General features: G+C 46.3%; 1 protein-coding gene across 1 annotated transcript in view; it reads left to right on the top strand.

Moving 5' to 3' along the window:
- Positions 1–8695, top strand: part of LOC119954507 (ceramide synthase 6-like) — a 49457-nt gene extending 40762 nt beyond the window's left edge. The window contains 3 exon segments of the mRNA XM_038779798.1: positions 3452–3558; positions 6692–6848; positions 8272–8695. Of these exon segments, the coding sequence (XP_038635726.1) occupies positions 3452–3558; positions 6692–6848; positions 8272–8358 (351 nt within the window). The 3' untranslated portion in view covers positions 8359–8695.
- The last annotated feature ends 8206 nt before the right edge of the window (positions 8696–16901 follow it).

Here is a 16901-nt window from a genome sequence, read left to right as displayed (position 1 = left end):
CGCACCGTTACCTATTAAACACTGATCTTGAATTGATGTTCTTAACACGTGCAGGATGCATTTCAGTGTTCTTGTCCGACCTTTATCTAAATGTCGTCATTGCTGGTCCATTACTTAATCTGCTATTCTTCCAAGCATTGAGTCTGATTTGGATTATTTTCATTATATCTCTTCCAATGTGAGCCTGGTTTGATTCCAGTCACCATTTCATAAATATTTGCTTATCTTCAGGTCACTCTCGCTCATCCGTGCAGAATCGGGTTGACATTTATCTATCCTTGATGGGCAAACAACATTCTATTTAAGGCGTTAGCCTGGATGTATCCTAGGAACCCAGCCTCATATTTTTACTGCAAACCTCTGCTGTAACCCAATGCACCATAGACTAGTTCAAGTTGTCCACAAGTACATTCTGCTTCTACTACAAATCTCTCGAATACTAACAAATCCTCACCTTCAGTTTCTTTCTCCTGAAGTGTTGACATATACTGCCTATTTGGTGGCCTTATTATTAAGAGACCAGGTTGAAGAACCAAGGCTTGGATGTAGGATGCAGCTATCAGGATCGGTTTGGCAGGGGTTCGAGACTAAAAATCCAATGAGGACCCATGCAACGTTTCTTGCATTTTGCCCAGGACTACAAAGATCCTCACTGGAATGAGAGCAGCATTCACATCTTGTGGATTTAAGGGTTCTGGAGGAATGTTGAGAGGAAAAGCCATTTATGAAGAAGATTAAACAAAGTTTTCTTGGCATGTTTCACAATGGAGAAGATGTGGAAATTCTACTTGAGGATAGATGGTCAGTCTGTGTGAAGTTTGCACATTTTTCCCTTGTCCCAAGATGTGCAGTTAGGGGGATTCGCACACTACTACTTTGCCCCCTAATTGGAAAAAATAATTGGGTATTCTAAATTTATTAAAAGAGAAGAGGATACAGGAGATCGATGAACATCAATAAATGAGAACAAAACTAGGAATTGAGGAAATTAATTAATGTAGAGTGTAAGCATCAGCAGAAAAAGTGGACGGGTTGGGATGATGAGTGGTTATTGACATAATGAAAAAAATACATAGAGTACAAAGCTCTGCGGAAACCCTTGGTAATAGAGACAGAGTCTGGGCAATAAACCTGATCAATGACAATATAGCGCGAAAGCTACATATTCATGAACAAAACTTTTGGGGAATTCTGAGAGCCAGCCCAAGATTCAAACGGTTCTACAACAATCACATTTGACTGAATCGCCATTTCCCCCTCCCCTGTCAGTCCAAAGATGTGCAGGTTAGGTGGGGAGAGGGCGGGCGAGTGGGCCAAGGTAGGGTGTTCATTCACGGGTCGGCGCAGACTCGATGGGCTAAATGGCCTCCTTCGCTGTAGGGATTCTATGTGTTTAGTCTTGGGAAAGTAGCATTTGTAAAACTTTCTGAATAAATTCCAGTTATGCTTCAGCTGATTTGATTTATTACTGATTATGAATCTAGCTTCCTCAAGTTGATGTGCATTGCTTATTAAAACTCAATGCATTGTAAAATCAGCAAGTTCACTTGGATTAGTTTAAATTTTTACATCCATGTTGCATCAACCCAGAAAGGGAGGTCATTGTTTTGGTTGTTGAGAAACATTGCCATTGAGTTGCTTATAGATTGGATGAAAAACCTAACCTGCTCCACCTGTAGGTATATTATTTGCATCTTTTGAGAGAGAGTGGATCCCTTACTAGTACTTAAAACGAGCAAATTCTTTACATCTCTGGCAAACCAGTTGTAGTGTTGACTTCTGCCATGAACTGTAAACAACACTGAAAATATTTATTAAAAAAATGCTGGACGTGTTCAGCAGAGAGAAACAGAATTAATACATCAGGTTGGAATAACTTTCATCCAAAATGATCTGATCAAAGATCATCTCGACCTGAAACGTTAACTCTGATTTTCCCACACATGCTGCCTCATCAGCTGAGTATTTTCAGAATTTTTTGTTTTAATTTCATATGTCTGGCATCTGGGGCGGAATTCTCCGACCCCCCCTGCAGGGTCGTAAATTGCCCGGGACCGGCGTAAATCCCGCCCCCGCCGTGGCCGGAATTCTCCGCACCCAGGAATCGGCTGGCTGAGCGGGAATCACGCCCGCCGGTCGGCATGCCCCCTGCGGCGATTCTCTGGCCCGCATTGGAACGAAAGTCCCGCGCCGCTGACAGACAGTCCCGCTGACGTGATTTAAACCACCTCTGTGCTGGCGGGTATTGGCGGCGCGAGAGGGCCCCGGGGTCCTGGGGGGGGCGCGGGACGATCGGATCCCTGGGGGGGTGCCCCACGGCCGCGATCGGGGCCCACCGATAGGTCGGGCGGCCAGTGCCATGGGGGCACTCTTTTTCTTCCACGGCCTCCACCATGGCGGAGGTGGAAGAGACCCCCCCTACACGCATTGCGCCTGTGGTGACGCAGCGACACAGATGCTCCAGCGCATGCATGGACTCACGGTGGCCGGCGAAGGCCTTTCAGCCAGCCCCGACGCCGGCCATCGTAGCGCCAAAGGCCGTTGGCGCCAGTCGGTGGAAGCGGGAGCCACTCCGGCGTGGGACTAGCCCCTGGCGAAGGCCTTTCAGCTAGCCCCGATGCCGGTCAGCGTAGCGCCAAAGGCCGTTGGCGCCAGTCGGCGGAGCGGGAGCCACTCCGGCGCGGGCCTAGCCCCTAAAGGTGCAGTGAATTCCTCACCTTTGGGGAGGCCCGACGCCAGAGTGGTTGGCGCCACTCCGTTACGCCGGGACCCCCTGCCCCGCCGGGTAGGGGAGAATTTCTCCCCTGCAGTATTTTGCTTTTGTGATACTGAAAACCATTTATAGAATCATAGAATTTACAGTACAGAAGGAGGCCATTTGGCCCATCGAGTCTGCACCGGCTCTTGGAAAGAGCACGCTACCCAGGCCGAGATCTCCACCCTATCCCCATAACCGAGTAACCCCACCCATCACTAAGGGCAATTTTGGACACTAAGGGCAATTTATCATGGCCAATCCACCTAACCTGCACATCTTTGGACTGTGGGAGGAAACCGGAGCACCCGGAGGAAACCCACGCAGACACGGGTAGAACATGCAGACTCCGCACCGACAGTGACCCAAGCCGGGAATCGAACCTGGGACCCTGGAGCTGTGAAGCATTTGTGCGAACCACTATGCTACCGTGCTGCTCTTTAGTCAGTTGACTGAGCTACACAGTGGGTTTAAGTGCATAAAGAATCTGGCTAGAAAAAAAATAACATCTTCTAGTTACTCTGGGGCTATGCACGAGTTCACCCAAGGTTCGTTATTTGCAATAAGAATATGGATGACTTCCCCCTTGAATGGCTGCTACTTGCAAACTGCCTGTTTCTGCTTGTGACATGGACAGTTTTTTTGCAGATTTACTGATATGTTTAGGGCACTAATCACTGTTTCCATTAAATCTAGCTGGCTAAAATGGCAAACTATGCTAAATGGCAAAAGCTCTGTAACGTCTTCTTCTTGATGTTTGCTGTGGTTTTCATTGTGACCCGTCTGGTAATATACCCCATCATGTGAGTATCATCCTTCTGAATATTTCACAGATTAGCTAAGTTTCTGCTTACCAAGGAGTGGTAAGATGTCCTAATGGAATGGTTGTCATTTTAAAAATCTGTTTCTATACATATATATATATTTATACATTCCTGCTCCTTTTTAAGGGTGTTGATTCCTGTTGGGTTGTGATTTCATAAACCCTGGTCATTCTGTGGTGCCTCAGCCAATTGGGCATGCTTCATGTTTGAGCCTGGGCTGTGAATATTGACAGATTAATTTGACCGTGCCGCATTTTGAAACCAGGCCCGCTCAGAACCTCACCCAATGTGGGCACACATCAACCTTTCAGAGATTGAAGCTAATGAAAAATGGCTTGGTTTCCTGTCCCTAACAAGAGGCTGAAATAATCTAACTCAGCTCAAACTGGGGGTGTTTTGGTTTGTATGGATCATTTTTGCTCACTTAGTGGAAGCAAGAAACTGCTACACTTTCTTTAGTTAAAATGGTTTCGAGAAAAGAACAAATGTGGGACTTGTCAGTGACTTACCCATCTGTGAATGAATAAATAAAAGACAATTTTTCATTGATTTTAAAAGGGTTGAATTTAACAAATTCAAAAGTCCACTTTTAAATTTCCATATTTTGAAAATGCTCAAAACTTTGTGCTTTATTTGTGGACATAACAACATAAATTAACCGAGTTGACATCTCCACTGTAAGAGCAGAAAGGAATTTCAGTCAGTTAAATGTCACCCATGTGTACCCCCATCCGTATTAAATAATTTGGATGATCACGTGATACATTAAGAAAGAGCAAAACAAGATTTTTTTTTGTTTTTACTTTTAACTAGTTTGCAAAAATTACTTTAGACTGTGAAAGTAAAATTCATAAACAGCTGGGACATGCCCAAACCTTTTCTAAAACAAAATCTAACAGGAACAAAATTCCTTTACTCCAAGATATTGTGATTTGGAAAGTACTGCCTGGGAGAGTGGTGGAGGCGGATTCCATAGGAGGTTTCAAAAGAGAGCTGGATATATATTTGAAAGGGATTAATTTAGAGGGCTACGGAAATAGGGCTGGAGAATGGGACTAGCTGGGTAGATCTTTTGGGAGCCGGTGTGGGCATGATGGGCCAAATGGCCGCCTCCGATGCTGGAAATAGAACATAGAATAGTACAGCACAGTACAGGCCCTTCTGCCCACGATGTTGTGCCGACCACTTATCCTAATCTAAGATCAACCTAACCTGATAGAACATAGAACAGTACAGCACAGTACAGGCCCTTCAGCCCATGATGTTGTGCCGACCATTTATCCTAATCTAAGACCAACCTAACCTACACCCCTTCAATTTACTGCTGTCCATATGCCTGTCTAAGAATCGCTTAAATGTCCCTAATGATTCTGACTCCACCACATGGCAGTGATGATATTGCTTAGTCAGTTAACTATTGTGGGTAAGAAAATGTTTCATAAAGGAACAGATTCCTCATGGCTGAACTCTAATTTTGAGTTTGAAGAACAGTTTAATTACAAACATAGGAAATCTATCCCAGTAGTAACTAGGCCAGCTAAGTGGGAAGGGATTGTGTATCTTGGGGCTGAGAGTAGGTGCCCACTGTGATTGATGGCGATTTTCAAATCTTTGAAGAGGAAAGGGTCCAATTGATTTCCATGGTCTGTGCCCCGATGAACCTCTAGTTTTCATGCGGAGGAATTTAAATTTAAATGTTGCCACAAATTTAAGAATGCCCTGGGCAGCACAGCGCAGTGGTTAGCACTGCAGCATAACGGCGCCAAGGTCCCAGGTTCGACCCCGGTCCTGCGTCACTGTCTGTGTGGACTTTGCACATTCTCCCTGTGTCTGCATGGATCTCACCCCCACAACCCAAAAGATGTGCAGGGTAGGTGCACTGGCCATGCTAAATTTTACTGTTTAATTAGGAAAAAAATTGGATGCTCTAAATTTTTTTTTTTTTTAATTAAGAATGCCCCAGTAATTTGAAGGTTTTGATTGTTGAATTGAAATTCAGGCGTTAAAAATCTAGGAGTGTCTCACCTGCCTCAACTGATTGACACTGACACTGGGTCTCCACTGTTCTTGAGCCATTGCATTTCATGCGGCCTTTGCCATTCCTTGTCACGTTCCGTGTCTTTGAACAGCTGTTGTGAAGAAGTCTGTGACTATCCAATGATCTCAGCAGCTGGGGTAGCAAGAGGTTTGTAAATGGGTGGAAAAGGAATGAAAAGTATTTTAGTCCTTCCTCAAAAAAGAATGCAAACATTCCTTGGGAGAAGCGAAAGGTTATTGGGACCAAGTTTCCTAGCCGTTTCTGCCTGACTCCTAACTTAATTTCTGCCGCTGCTAATTTTAGTTAACTTAAAATAATTGAATGCATTTTTCTTTCTGGATGGTACTGGTCTGCAGGCCTCATTGGGACTGAATATTGATTTTAACTATGTCCATTTTATTCTATAATTAGAGAGGACCAAAGAATTGGGGAAAGATTTTCATTCTCGCTGTCCATTTGGTAATCTGCCTGCCAGGTTTTCCACCTCTTTTTTTTTTTCTAAAAAGAGTACCCAATTATTTTTTTTCCAATTAAGGGGCAATTTAGCGCGGCCAATCCACCTAACGAGCACATCTTGGGGTTGTGGGGGTGAGACCCACGCAGACACTGGGAGAATGTGCAAACTCCACATGGACAGTGACCCAGGGCCGGGATTCGAATCCGGGTCTTCAGCGCTGTAGTCCCAGTGCTAACCACTTCGCCACCGTGCTGCCCTCCAGCTTTTTAATGAATGTACCTGGTTTTAATCAACTGACTTCAAGAAATGTTTAAGGACAAGTGATCCACCCTATCAGATTAATGTCCAAGTGGGGAAGGTTTCTAAAAAATGTATTTACGGGATGTGGACGTCGCTGGTTAGGCCAGCATTTATTGCCCATCCCTAGTTGCCCTTCAGAAGGTGGTGGTCAGCTGCTGCCTTGACCGCTTCAGTCCCTAAGGTGTTGTCGGAACACCCAGAGTTCCGGAGGTGAAAACCTCTACCCCCATTTACACTGTGATTCAAATTTGTTTTCAATTTGAATATTACACCACACGGCTCTTTAACTCAGCCATCTGTTTATGTTTGTTTTACAGGAGCATCAGATCTATATTTTTTGAAAGCTGGGAGATCATAGGACCATACAGAGTCTGGGGCTTCATCAATCTTCTTCTCATCACACTGCTGATTATGCACATCTACTGGTCCCATCTAATCATCCGTATGGTGTTTAAAGCATTTCATAAAGGAAAGGTAAACTACCAGGCGTATCATTCTCACTGGTTTACAATTGGGGAAGTAGCTGTTCAGACAGTGTGAAAGCAACAATATAAACATGGTTTCATTGATATCGAAGCAAAACTTTGCAGATGCTGGAAACCTTAAATAAAAACAGAAAATGGTTACTCTGTTTCTCTATTCACAGATGCTGCCAGACCTGCTGAGAATTTCCAGAACTTTCCATTTTTCTTTTCTATGGTTTCATTGGAACTCTGAACTTGTTGTTGTTCTCTTACAAAGGGGAGTAAATGTTTTTGGTCACAGTGACATATAATGACCATGGGCGGGATTCTGCCGTAATCGGCGGGGCGGGCAACTCCGGCAGGAAGGAGTGGTGTGAACCACTCCGGCGTCAGGTCCGGCGTCAGATCCTCCGCACCTTCAGGGGCTAGGCTGCCCCCGGAGTGGTTTGCGCCGCGCCAGCCGGCAGGGAAGGGGCTTGGCACCACGCCAACCGGTGCCGAAGGGCTTCTGTCGGCTGGCGCGAGTTGGCGCATGCGCAGGAATGCCAGCATGTGCTGGCATCATCCCAGCGCATGGGCAGAGGGCTTCGTCTCCGCATCGGCAATGGCGGACCGCTACAGCCGCCGGTGTGGAAGAACAGAGTGCCCCCACGGCACAGGCCCGCCCGCGGATTGGTGGGCCCCAATCGCGGGCCAGGCCACCGTGGGGGCAACTCCCGGGGCCAGATCCCCCTGTCCCCCCCCCCCCCCTCCGTGAACCCCGGAGGCCGCCTGCGCTGCCAGGTCCCGCCAGTAAGGACCTACTCTAATTTATGCCGGCGGGACCGGCAGAAAAATGGGCGGCCACTCAGCCCATCGCGGGCCAGAGAATCGCCAGGGGGCCGCTGCCAGCGCGCGTGATTTCCGTCCCTGCCAAATCTCTGGCGCCGGAGAATTCGGCAGCCGGCGGGGCGGGATTCATGCCACCCCCGGTGAGTCTCTGACCCGCAGGGGGGGGTCGGAGAATCCCGCCCCATATTGAGGAATGACAGACTTTTAATTCTGTTTCCTATTGTCAAAAGAAAACTCTCATTATTCTGCCTCAGCAATGTGTCTTATCATCATCTTCAGAAGACCATAGTCAGTTTTACCAGTGTGAGGCCATTCAGCCTCTGGCTCATTAAGTATTTTCAAGTCAGAGATAGCTCCAGAGTTGCACTACTAGTTTTACATCGATGCATTCTAAACCGCATTAACCCAAAAGCAACAAGTATAATACCACCATGTTATCCTCAAACTGTGTAGGAAATGGTGCAGAATTTCTCTGACTTGATCAAAAAATGGAACTTTGATTTTAGAACATATGTCCCTGAACCATGGGGAAGAAATTGAGAGACCCTTGGTTGAACATCTAAAATGTGATTATTTGTTTCTTCTTTTCCCTTAACGATTAGGTGTCGAAAGACGATCGAAGTGATGTGGAAAGCAGCTCAGAGGATGAGGATCAACCTGAACAAAATGCCCATGCAAAAACATTATAACAGCCTTTTATAGTGACTGACCAAGAAATTCCACAGTTTCTCAGGATGCAAAGTCCAAACTGCGAAAGAAAGAGGAAGCCTTTTATTTAAAAGAAAAAAAAACTTGTTCTCTGCTACATGAAAATGTGCATTTGTGTCATAATTGGCTGACAACTATTCCTTGTGGACTGTTTACATAAATTTATCAAACTTTAATTATGATATTTGCTAGTTCAGAGTATTATGCTGCACTATTAAGGCCCAAATTATAAGATAATGAGGATACTTCAGCATGAGTGGAACTCTTTTGACTTCATTTCTAAAATAAACTTTATAGGCATGCAATTTTTAAACAACACCAACTGAGCTTTGTCATTTGAGTGAGGTTAAATGGTGTTTAGAAATTGAGTTTTTCATCAGAAAGAAATTGTTTCAAAACAAAACAAATGGCCTCGGTGCCTCACTGCACTGAGCAGGGCAGGAATATAGCCAAAGTTCCTAGTCTCGTCCCAGTCCCCCACTCTGGCTTGAAAGTCTATTTGTGTAGACTTTGGATACCAAGGCTGTGTAGAGTAGAATAACTCAACCTCTTAGATTCATCAATGAAAAGGAGTCACTCGCAAAACCAAAGTTGTGATCACTGCCTGTGGAACTGTATTCCAAATGCCTCCCATCCTTCAGGCGAAGAAAGGAATATTTTTCTACACATGCAAGAAATATTTTGGGCGCGATCTTCCGGCCACGCTGCGCCGGAAAAGCTTCTCGCTGAGGCGCAACGTGGCCATTGAAAGTCAGGGGAACCCGTTCCCGGGATCCACCCGGCTCGCAACGCCTCATGTGATGTTGCAAGGAGAATCCGCCCCCCCCCCCCCCCCCCCCCCCACAATGGGCAGGATCATCTTTTGTCAAATCTACACATTAGAGCGAGGTAGTAGGCCTTACTCCAATGTGCAGATTTCCAAGGTACCTGAGGCTTTGGGATTCAATCCTTTCGCTTAGAGGACCTCCAGCGAGCTCCATTTGGTACTGATCTCCACAAACGCAAAACAAATGGAATGGTATTGTGGGGTCCCCAAAGGGATCGGAGGCACCCAGCTGCATGCCCTTTGGGCAGGGTGGTGTCCTGGCGCTGCTGGCGACATCTGAGTACCCTGGCAGTGCCATCTGGGCACCATCCTGGCACTGCCACGGTGCCAAGATGGCATTTTTTGTGCGCAAGCAATTGGGGCCGGGCTGCCCACAGTGAAGTGCGAGGGAAGAGGGGCCGGGGGACCCTCCCATGTTGCGTTTGGGCTGGGGGTAGGTTGTTTTTTTTTTGGGGGTGGGGGCCTCGGAGACCAGGATGCCATTTAAAAATGGCGTCTCGATCACTCGCTGCAATGGGGAGGTCCGGCGAGTGGAGCTCTCCGTTGTAAAAAAGCGGTGCTATGTGTGACCTCGGCTGCACGTTTCCTGTTTAGGCTCCTTATTCAACAGGAGGAGCGTTCAATAACCACGTGTTTCTCGGCACTGTGAGTGCCTGAAAACACGTGGCTAAGCGCGCTCGCTAGAGAACTTTGTTCCCTTTTGGAAGATTGCGTCCTTTAACATCATTATCTTGTGGGAAGACCATTTTTTAAAAATGAAATAGAAGTGTGATTTTCTTCCGATGTCTACTGAGGTTGCACTGGGTTAACTGGGTGCAGCAGGTGGTGGTAAAGTGGCAGTTCATGCCCGAATTTCTAAAGTCTCTGCACCCAGATGATCATGTACCAGAACACCACTATAGTAGAATCTTCCCCAAGGTATTATATTTGTGTCCCCGTGCAGATTTTGTGCTCTGCAAAGAGTTAAAGTGCTCAACGTAGGGGAAATTCTCCAGTATTTTTTCACTCATAAGAACTGTAACACATTTCCCAACTGAAACACAAGAAGAAACAAGTTTTTGAGGCTATAACAAACCTTTAGATTTGTTATTGGGCTATGAAGATACATCACCATTTTTTGCTTTCTGTGTAAAACTTGACGTTGTTAGAAAGAAAACAAAACTGTTGCAAACACGGGTCAGGCCGCATATGTTTGAAAGTTGACGATCAAACTATTGAGCTGCTGTGACAAGCACTTCACAAATGGCAACAGCAGATCTGGGCCTGAATCGCAGGCCCTTGCGATTCACTTTTCCCGGCCGGCAGTGCACCTCTGCCCGTGGGTTTCCCGGCGGCCGAGGGTGACTTCGGTGGGAAATCCCATTGACAAGTGGCGGGAAGATAGAATCCCTGCAGGTCTGATGGCACTTCGGCTTACATTGGAATGTAGCTTTCAGCCGAGAGGAATGAGATTTTAGGAAAATAGGTACACCAGTCATTCACCAAAGACAATATTTCAAAATGAGTTGATAGAATAGTTGGATGTATTCTGCATATTTCATGCCACAGTATTTTGCCCACGTCACGGGTGTGAGGAACTCCTTAAAGGAGTTTCATTTTTTCTGTTTTAAAATGGGGACTATTTCAATCAGAGAAAGTACTTTGAGATTTAGGACTTAATCTTAGAGCAGTATTGCTCCAGATTAATTTGGCTGCCATCTTGAAAATCATTTTTAAAATTAATTTACGCGATGAGGGCATCACTGCTTAGGCCAGCATTTATTGACCACCCCTAGTTGCCCTTCAGAAGGTGGTGGGGTGACCTGCCATCTTGAACCGCCATAGTCCATGTGGTGCAAGTACACCTATGTTATTCGGGAGGGCGTTCCACGATTTTGACCCAGTGACAGTGAAGGAACAGCAATATATTTCCAAGTCAGGGTGGTGAGTGATTTGGTGAGGAACCTCCAGGTGGTGGGGTTCCCATATATCTGCTGCTCTGTCTTGTCCTTCTAGTTGCCAGTGGTTGTGGGTTTGGAAGGTGCTGTCTAAGGAAGTTTGGCATGATACTGCATCTTGTAGATGGTACACATGGCTGCAGCTGTTCGTCAGTGATGGAGGGTTTGAATGTTTGTGGAAGGGGCAGCAATCAAGTGGGCTGCTTTGTCCTGGATGGTGGCGAGCTTCTTGAGTGTTGTTGGGGCTGCACTCATCCAGGCAAGTGGAGAGTATTCTGTTACACTCCTGACTTGTGCCTTGTAGCTGGAGGACAGGCTTCGGGGGCTCAGGAGGTGAGTTAATCGCCATAAGATTCCTAGCCTTTGACCTGCTCTGATAGCCACAGTATTTGTTTAAAATTTAGTGTATCCCGATTTTTTTCTTTCCTCAATTAAGGGGCAATTTAGCATGGCCAATCCACCTACCCTGCACATCTTTGGGTTGTGGGGATGAGATCCAAGCAGACACCGGGAGAATGTGCACATTCCACATGGGCAGTGACCCGGGGCCAGGATCGAACCTGGGTCCTTGGTGCTGTGAGGCAGTAGAGCTAGCCACTGTGCTACCCTGGAAGCCATAGTATTAATATGGCTAGTCCAGTTCAGTTTCGGATCAATGGTAACCCCCAGGATGTTAATTGTGGGGGATTCAGTGATGGTGATGTCATTGAATGCCACGGGTCGATGGTTAGATCCTCTCTTGTAGGAGATGGTCATTGTTTGGCACTTGTATGACGCAAATATAACTTGCCATTTGTTAGCACAAGCTTGGATATTGTCCATGTCTTGCTATACTTGGACGTGGACTATTATGTGAGGAGTCGCGAATGGTGCTGAGCATTAAGCACTCATCTGCGAACATCCCCACTTCTGACCTTGTGATGGAAGGGAGGTCATTGAAGACACAGCTGAAGATGGTTGGGCCTAGGACAATATCCTGAGGAACTCCTGCAGTGATGGCTTGGGACTGAGATGATTGACCTCCAACTGCTACAACCATCTTCCTTTGTGCCAGGGTTTTCCCCCTGGTACCCATTGACTCCAGTTTAGCTAGGGCTCCTTGATGTCAAGGGCAGTCATTCTCACCTCGCTTCTGGCATTCAGCTCTTTTGTCCATATTTGAACAAAGGCTGAGGTCAGGAGCTGAGTGACCCTGGCGGAACCCAAACTGAACATCCCTGAACAGGTTATTGCTGAGTAAGTGCCGCTTGATAGAAAAGTTGATGACTCCCTCCATCACTTTGCTGATGATGGAGAGTACACTGATAGGACAGTAATTGGCTGGTTGGATTTGTCCTGTTTCTTGTGTACACACCTGGGCAATTTTCCATATTGCCGGGTAGATGCAGTTTTGTAGCTGTACTGGAACAGCTTGGCTAGAGGTGTGGCACGTTCTGGAGCACAAGTCTTAAGTAATATTTTTTTTTTTTTTTTTTTAATAAATTTAGAGTACCCAATTATTTTTTCCAATTAAGGGGCAATTTAGAATGGCCAATCCACCTATCCTGCACATCTTTTGGGTTGTGGGGGTGAAACCCACGCAGACACGGGAAGTCTTAAGTAATATTGCCGGAATATTGTCAGGGCCCATAGCTGTTAAAGTGTCCAGTGCCTTCAGCTGTTTATTGATATCACGTGGAGTGAAGCGTATTGGTTGAAGACTGACATCTGTGATGCTGGGGATCTCCAGAGGAGATTGAGATGGATCATCCACTTGGTACTTCTAGCTGAAGATGTTTGCCTCAGCCTTGACCTTTGCATATATGTACTGGGCTCCTCCATTTTTAAGGATGGAGATATTTATGGAGCTTCCTCCTCCAGTGAGTTGTTTAATTGTCCACCACCATCCACGGTAGGATGTGTCATGACTCCAAAGATAGACCTGATGTGTTAGCTGTGGAATCACTTGGCTTTGTTAATTACTTGCTGTTTATGCTGTTTGCCACACAAGTTGTCCTGTGTTGTAGCTTCACCAGGTTGACACCTCATTTTTCAGTATGCCTGGTGTTGTTCCTGGCATGCTCTCCTGCACTTTTATTGAACCAGGGTTGATCCCGCTGCTAGGTGGTAATGGTAGAGTGGGGGATATACCGGCCATGAGGTTGTAGACTGTGGTTGAAAACAATTTTCCTGCTGCTGATGGCCCACAGCGCCTCATGGATGCCTAGTCTTGAGTTGCTAGATCTGTTTGAAGTCTATCCCATTTAGCACGGTAGTAGTTCCACACACTTGGAGGGCATCCTCAGTGTGAAGATGGGACTTTGTCTCCACAAGGTCTGTGTGGTGGTCACTTCTGACGATACCGCCATGCATAGATGCATCTACAGCAGGCAGATTGGTGAGGATGAGGTCATGTATGTTTTTCCCTCGTTGGTCCCCTCACCATCTGCTGCAGTCCCAGTTAGCAGCAGGGTAATGAGGATATGCCCTCAGAGCATTAGCCTAGGCTTCTGAATTACTGGTTCAGTGACATTACAATTACACTACTTTCCCCATTCCATAAGACCATAAGATATAGGAGCAGAATGACACCACTGAACCCATCGGGTCTGCTCCGCCATTCAATCATAGTTGATATGTTTCTTATCCCCATCCTCCTGCCTTCTCCCGTATCCCCGATTCCCTTATTAATTAAGAACCTATCTATCGCTGTCTTAAAGATACCCAGTGACTTGGCCTGCACCGCCTTCTGCGGCATTCCAAATTTCTTGATGGCATTACATTAGCCTTGCTGATTGCTTTTTGTATCTGCACAAGTTTTAGGTAATTGTTATATATGAATACCCAAAATCGCTTTGCAGCTCCTTGCCATTAGTGATTTGTCTGGTTGAATGGGGTCGGAGTGGGTTTAACTTTAGGAGTAACAGCGGTACCATCACTTTTGTGGAGGTGGTAAAATATTTTTAAACTTGGTTGGTTTGATGACTTGTGGAACACTCATCAACTTACAATGATTATTTGACGGACAGGGGAGGAGATAAAAGAGGAGGCAGTCTTGCATTATTAGGTAAGGAATCAGTTACTGCAGTCAGGAGAGATGATATCTTGGAGGGAGCATCAAATTCATTGTTGTGGGTAGAGCATGGGAGTAAAATATAGACAGCCACATTGCTGGGTGTTTATTATAGACCCCCAGGTGGTCAGTGGGAAATTGAGGAGCAAATATGTGTGCAATTCGCAGAGGTGTGTAAAAATAATAATAGGGTAATTATATTAGGCGATTTCAACTTTCCCAACATTAATTGGGATAGTCACTGTGTTAAGGGCTTAGATGGAGTGGAGTGCTTAAAATGTATACAGCAGACCTCTTTAGCTCAATCTGTAGAGGTTCCGACAAGGGACGGCACAGTGCTGGAGCAAATTCTGGAAAACAAAGCCAGACAGGTGGTTGAGGTGATGGTAGGGAGCATTTTAGTGATATCAACCACAACATGGTACAATTTAAACAGAAAATACTGGACAATCTCAACAGGTCTGACATCCACTGTGGAGAGAAAAGGGAGCTAACGTTTCGAGTCTGGATGACTTAGTCGAGTCATCCAGACTCGAAACATTAGCTTCCTTCTCTGACCTGCTGAGATTGTCCAGCATTTTCTGTTTAGATTCCAGCATTTCCAGTAATTTGCTTGTATCTATGGTACAATTTAAGCTTGTCATGGACAAAGAAATAGACAAGTTGCAAAAAAAAGTTTTGGATTGGGGAAGACCAGATTTTAATATACTACGGCAGGACCTGGCCAAGGTAGAGTGGGAAGAGCTGCTTGTGGGTAAATCTACAGAAAAGCGGGGGGAGGGGGGGGCACATTCAGAAAGGAAATGGAGAGGGTATAAGCACAACATGTTTCTTCCAGGGTGATTTGAAGGATTAACAAGCACAGAGAACCAGGGATGACTAGAGATATTCAGGGTACGGTGAGAAGGAAAAGAGAGGCTTTAAGCAAGTACATGGGGTGAAAATCTGTGGAGGCATTAGTACAGAAAGCGCAAGGTGAAGCTTAAGAAAGCAATTAGCCTCGGGAAAATTTTGGAGAAGCTCCAACTCCCGAAGGGGAATGAGCCTGCAGCTGCTTGACTTTCTCCATAAGGAGACAAGAATGTTCCCCCAGCTCCCCAAACACACAGTCTTGGACGCAATGGTAGGGCTGGACTGGTGTAAGGGCATCAAGTGTGGCGACATTTACAGACGACTTATAGAAAAGGTCAGGACCCCACTGGACGAGACCAGATGGAAATGGGGTGCGGGCAGGAGGAGATGGGCATGGAGATAGGAGGAAGACTCGGGACCGAGGTGCTGCACAGGATTAACTCCACCTCCTCCTGCACCAGGTTTAGCCTGATGCAGCTCAAGGGTGCATAGAGCGCATCTTATTAAGACACGCGTGAGCGGGTTCTTCCTGGAGGTGGAGGATAAGTGCGAGCTGTGTCAGAGGGGCACGGCAAACCACGCCCACATGTTCTGGGCCTGCCTCAGACTCTGAGATCTCGACGGACTTTTTTGAGGCCTTGTCCAGAGTTGTGTTAGTAGAGATGGAGCTGTGCCCACCTGTGGCGGTCTTCGGGCTGTTAGAGCATTCAGAGCTCTGGACAGGGAAGGGGGTGGACACCCTTGCCTTCGCCTCAGTGATCGCCAGGCGGAGACTTCTGCTAGGCTGGAAGTCAGCAGCGCTACCTCGGGCCTCTGAGTGGCTCTCGGGTCTGGGCGAGTTCCTGAAATTAGAAAAGGTAGAATTCTTTATCAGGGGGTCCGAGAGGAAATTTCACGACACTTGGAAGAAGTTCATGAACCTCTTTGAGGACCTGTTTGCAACCAGCAACTAATGAGGGGAGAGGGGGGTAGGTAGGACGGGAAGGGAGGGCATGGGGGAGGTGGGGTGTGCAGGAACACCACCAGATCAGAAGGGAGCTTGTGTGCAGCAGATGAGAGGCGGGTAAGGAGGCCATTAGCCTGGGGCTGGGGGGGGGGGGGGGGGGTGGAAACAGTCCCCCCACACACATGAAAAACCGGGGAGGTCAATTATCCTAACCTCTCTTGAGAACACAAAAAGGGAACAGGACTCCCCCCTCCCCCATCAGAATGAGTGCACATATAAAGAAAGCCAAGAGTTCTGACAGGGACTGTAAATACAAATGTAAATAACAGAATGCGAGCATGGGAACCTTGCCACAGGCAAAGTGACAACTGTTTGTACAGATGTATATGCAGCTATTGTTGCCTAGTCTCTTCATTTATGTATTGCCAATGGCACTGCTTTGTTTTGTTACACATAAAAAATCTTTTCGCAAAATGTCAAAATCCCAATAAAAATATTTTTCAAAGAAAGCAATTAGGAGAGCGAAGAGGGGATACGAGAAAGCTCTGGCTGGTAAAAGTAGGCAAAAATCACAAGCTATTCTATAAATATATCAATGGGAAGAGGATAACCAGGAAAAGAGTAGGGCCCATTAGTGACCAAGGGGGAAATCTGTGGGTGGAGTCAGAGGGCATTGGCATTTTGTTGAACAAATACTTCACATCCGTCTTCACCCAAGAGAATGAGGGTGTAGGTATGAAACTCTGTGAGGTTCTTGAGCAAATTGAAAAAGGGTGTGACAAGTTATTGGTGGTGTTGGCAGGCTTAAAACTGGACAAATCTCCAGGTCCAGATGAATTGTGTCCTAGGATGCTGTGGGAAGCAAGGAAGGAGATTGTAGGGGCTCTGACCTAAATTTTTTATTCCTCTCT

Source organism: Scyliorhinus canicula, chromosome 19 (assembly GCF_902713615.1).
Source record: "Scyliorhinus canicula chromosome 19, sScyCan1.1, whole genome shotgun sequence".
Classification (NCBI taxonomy): Eukaryota; Metazoa; Chordata; class Chondrichthyes; order Carcharhiniformes; family Scyliorhinidae; genus Scyliorhinus; species Scyliorhinus canicula.
This window is presented reverse-complemented; position numbering and strand designations above follow the sequence as displayed.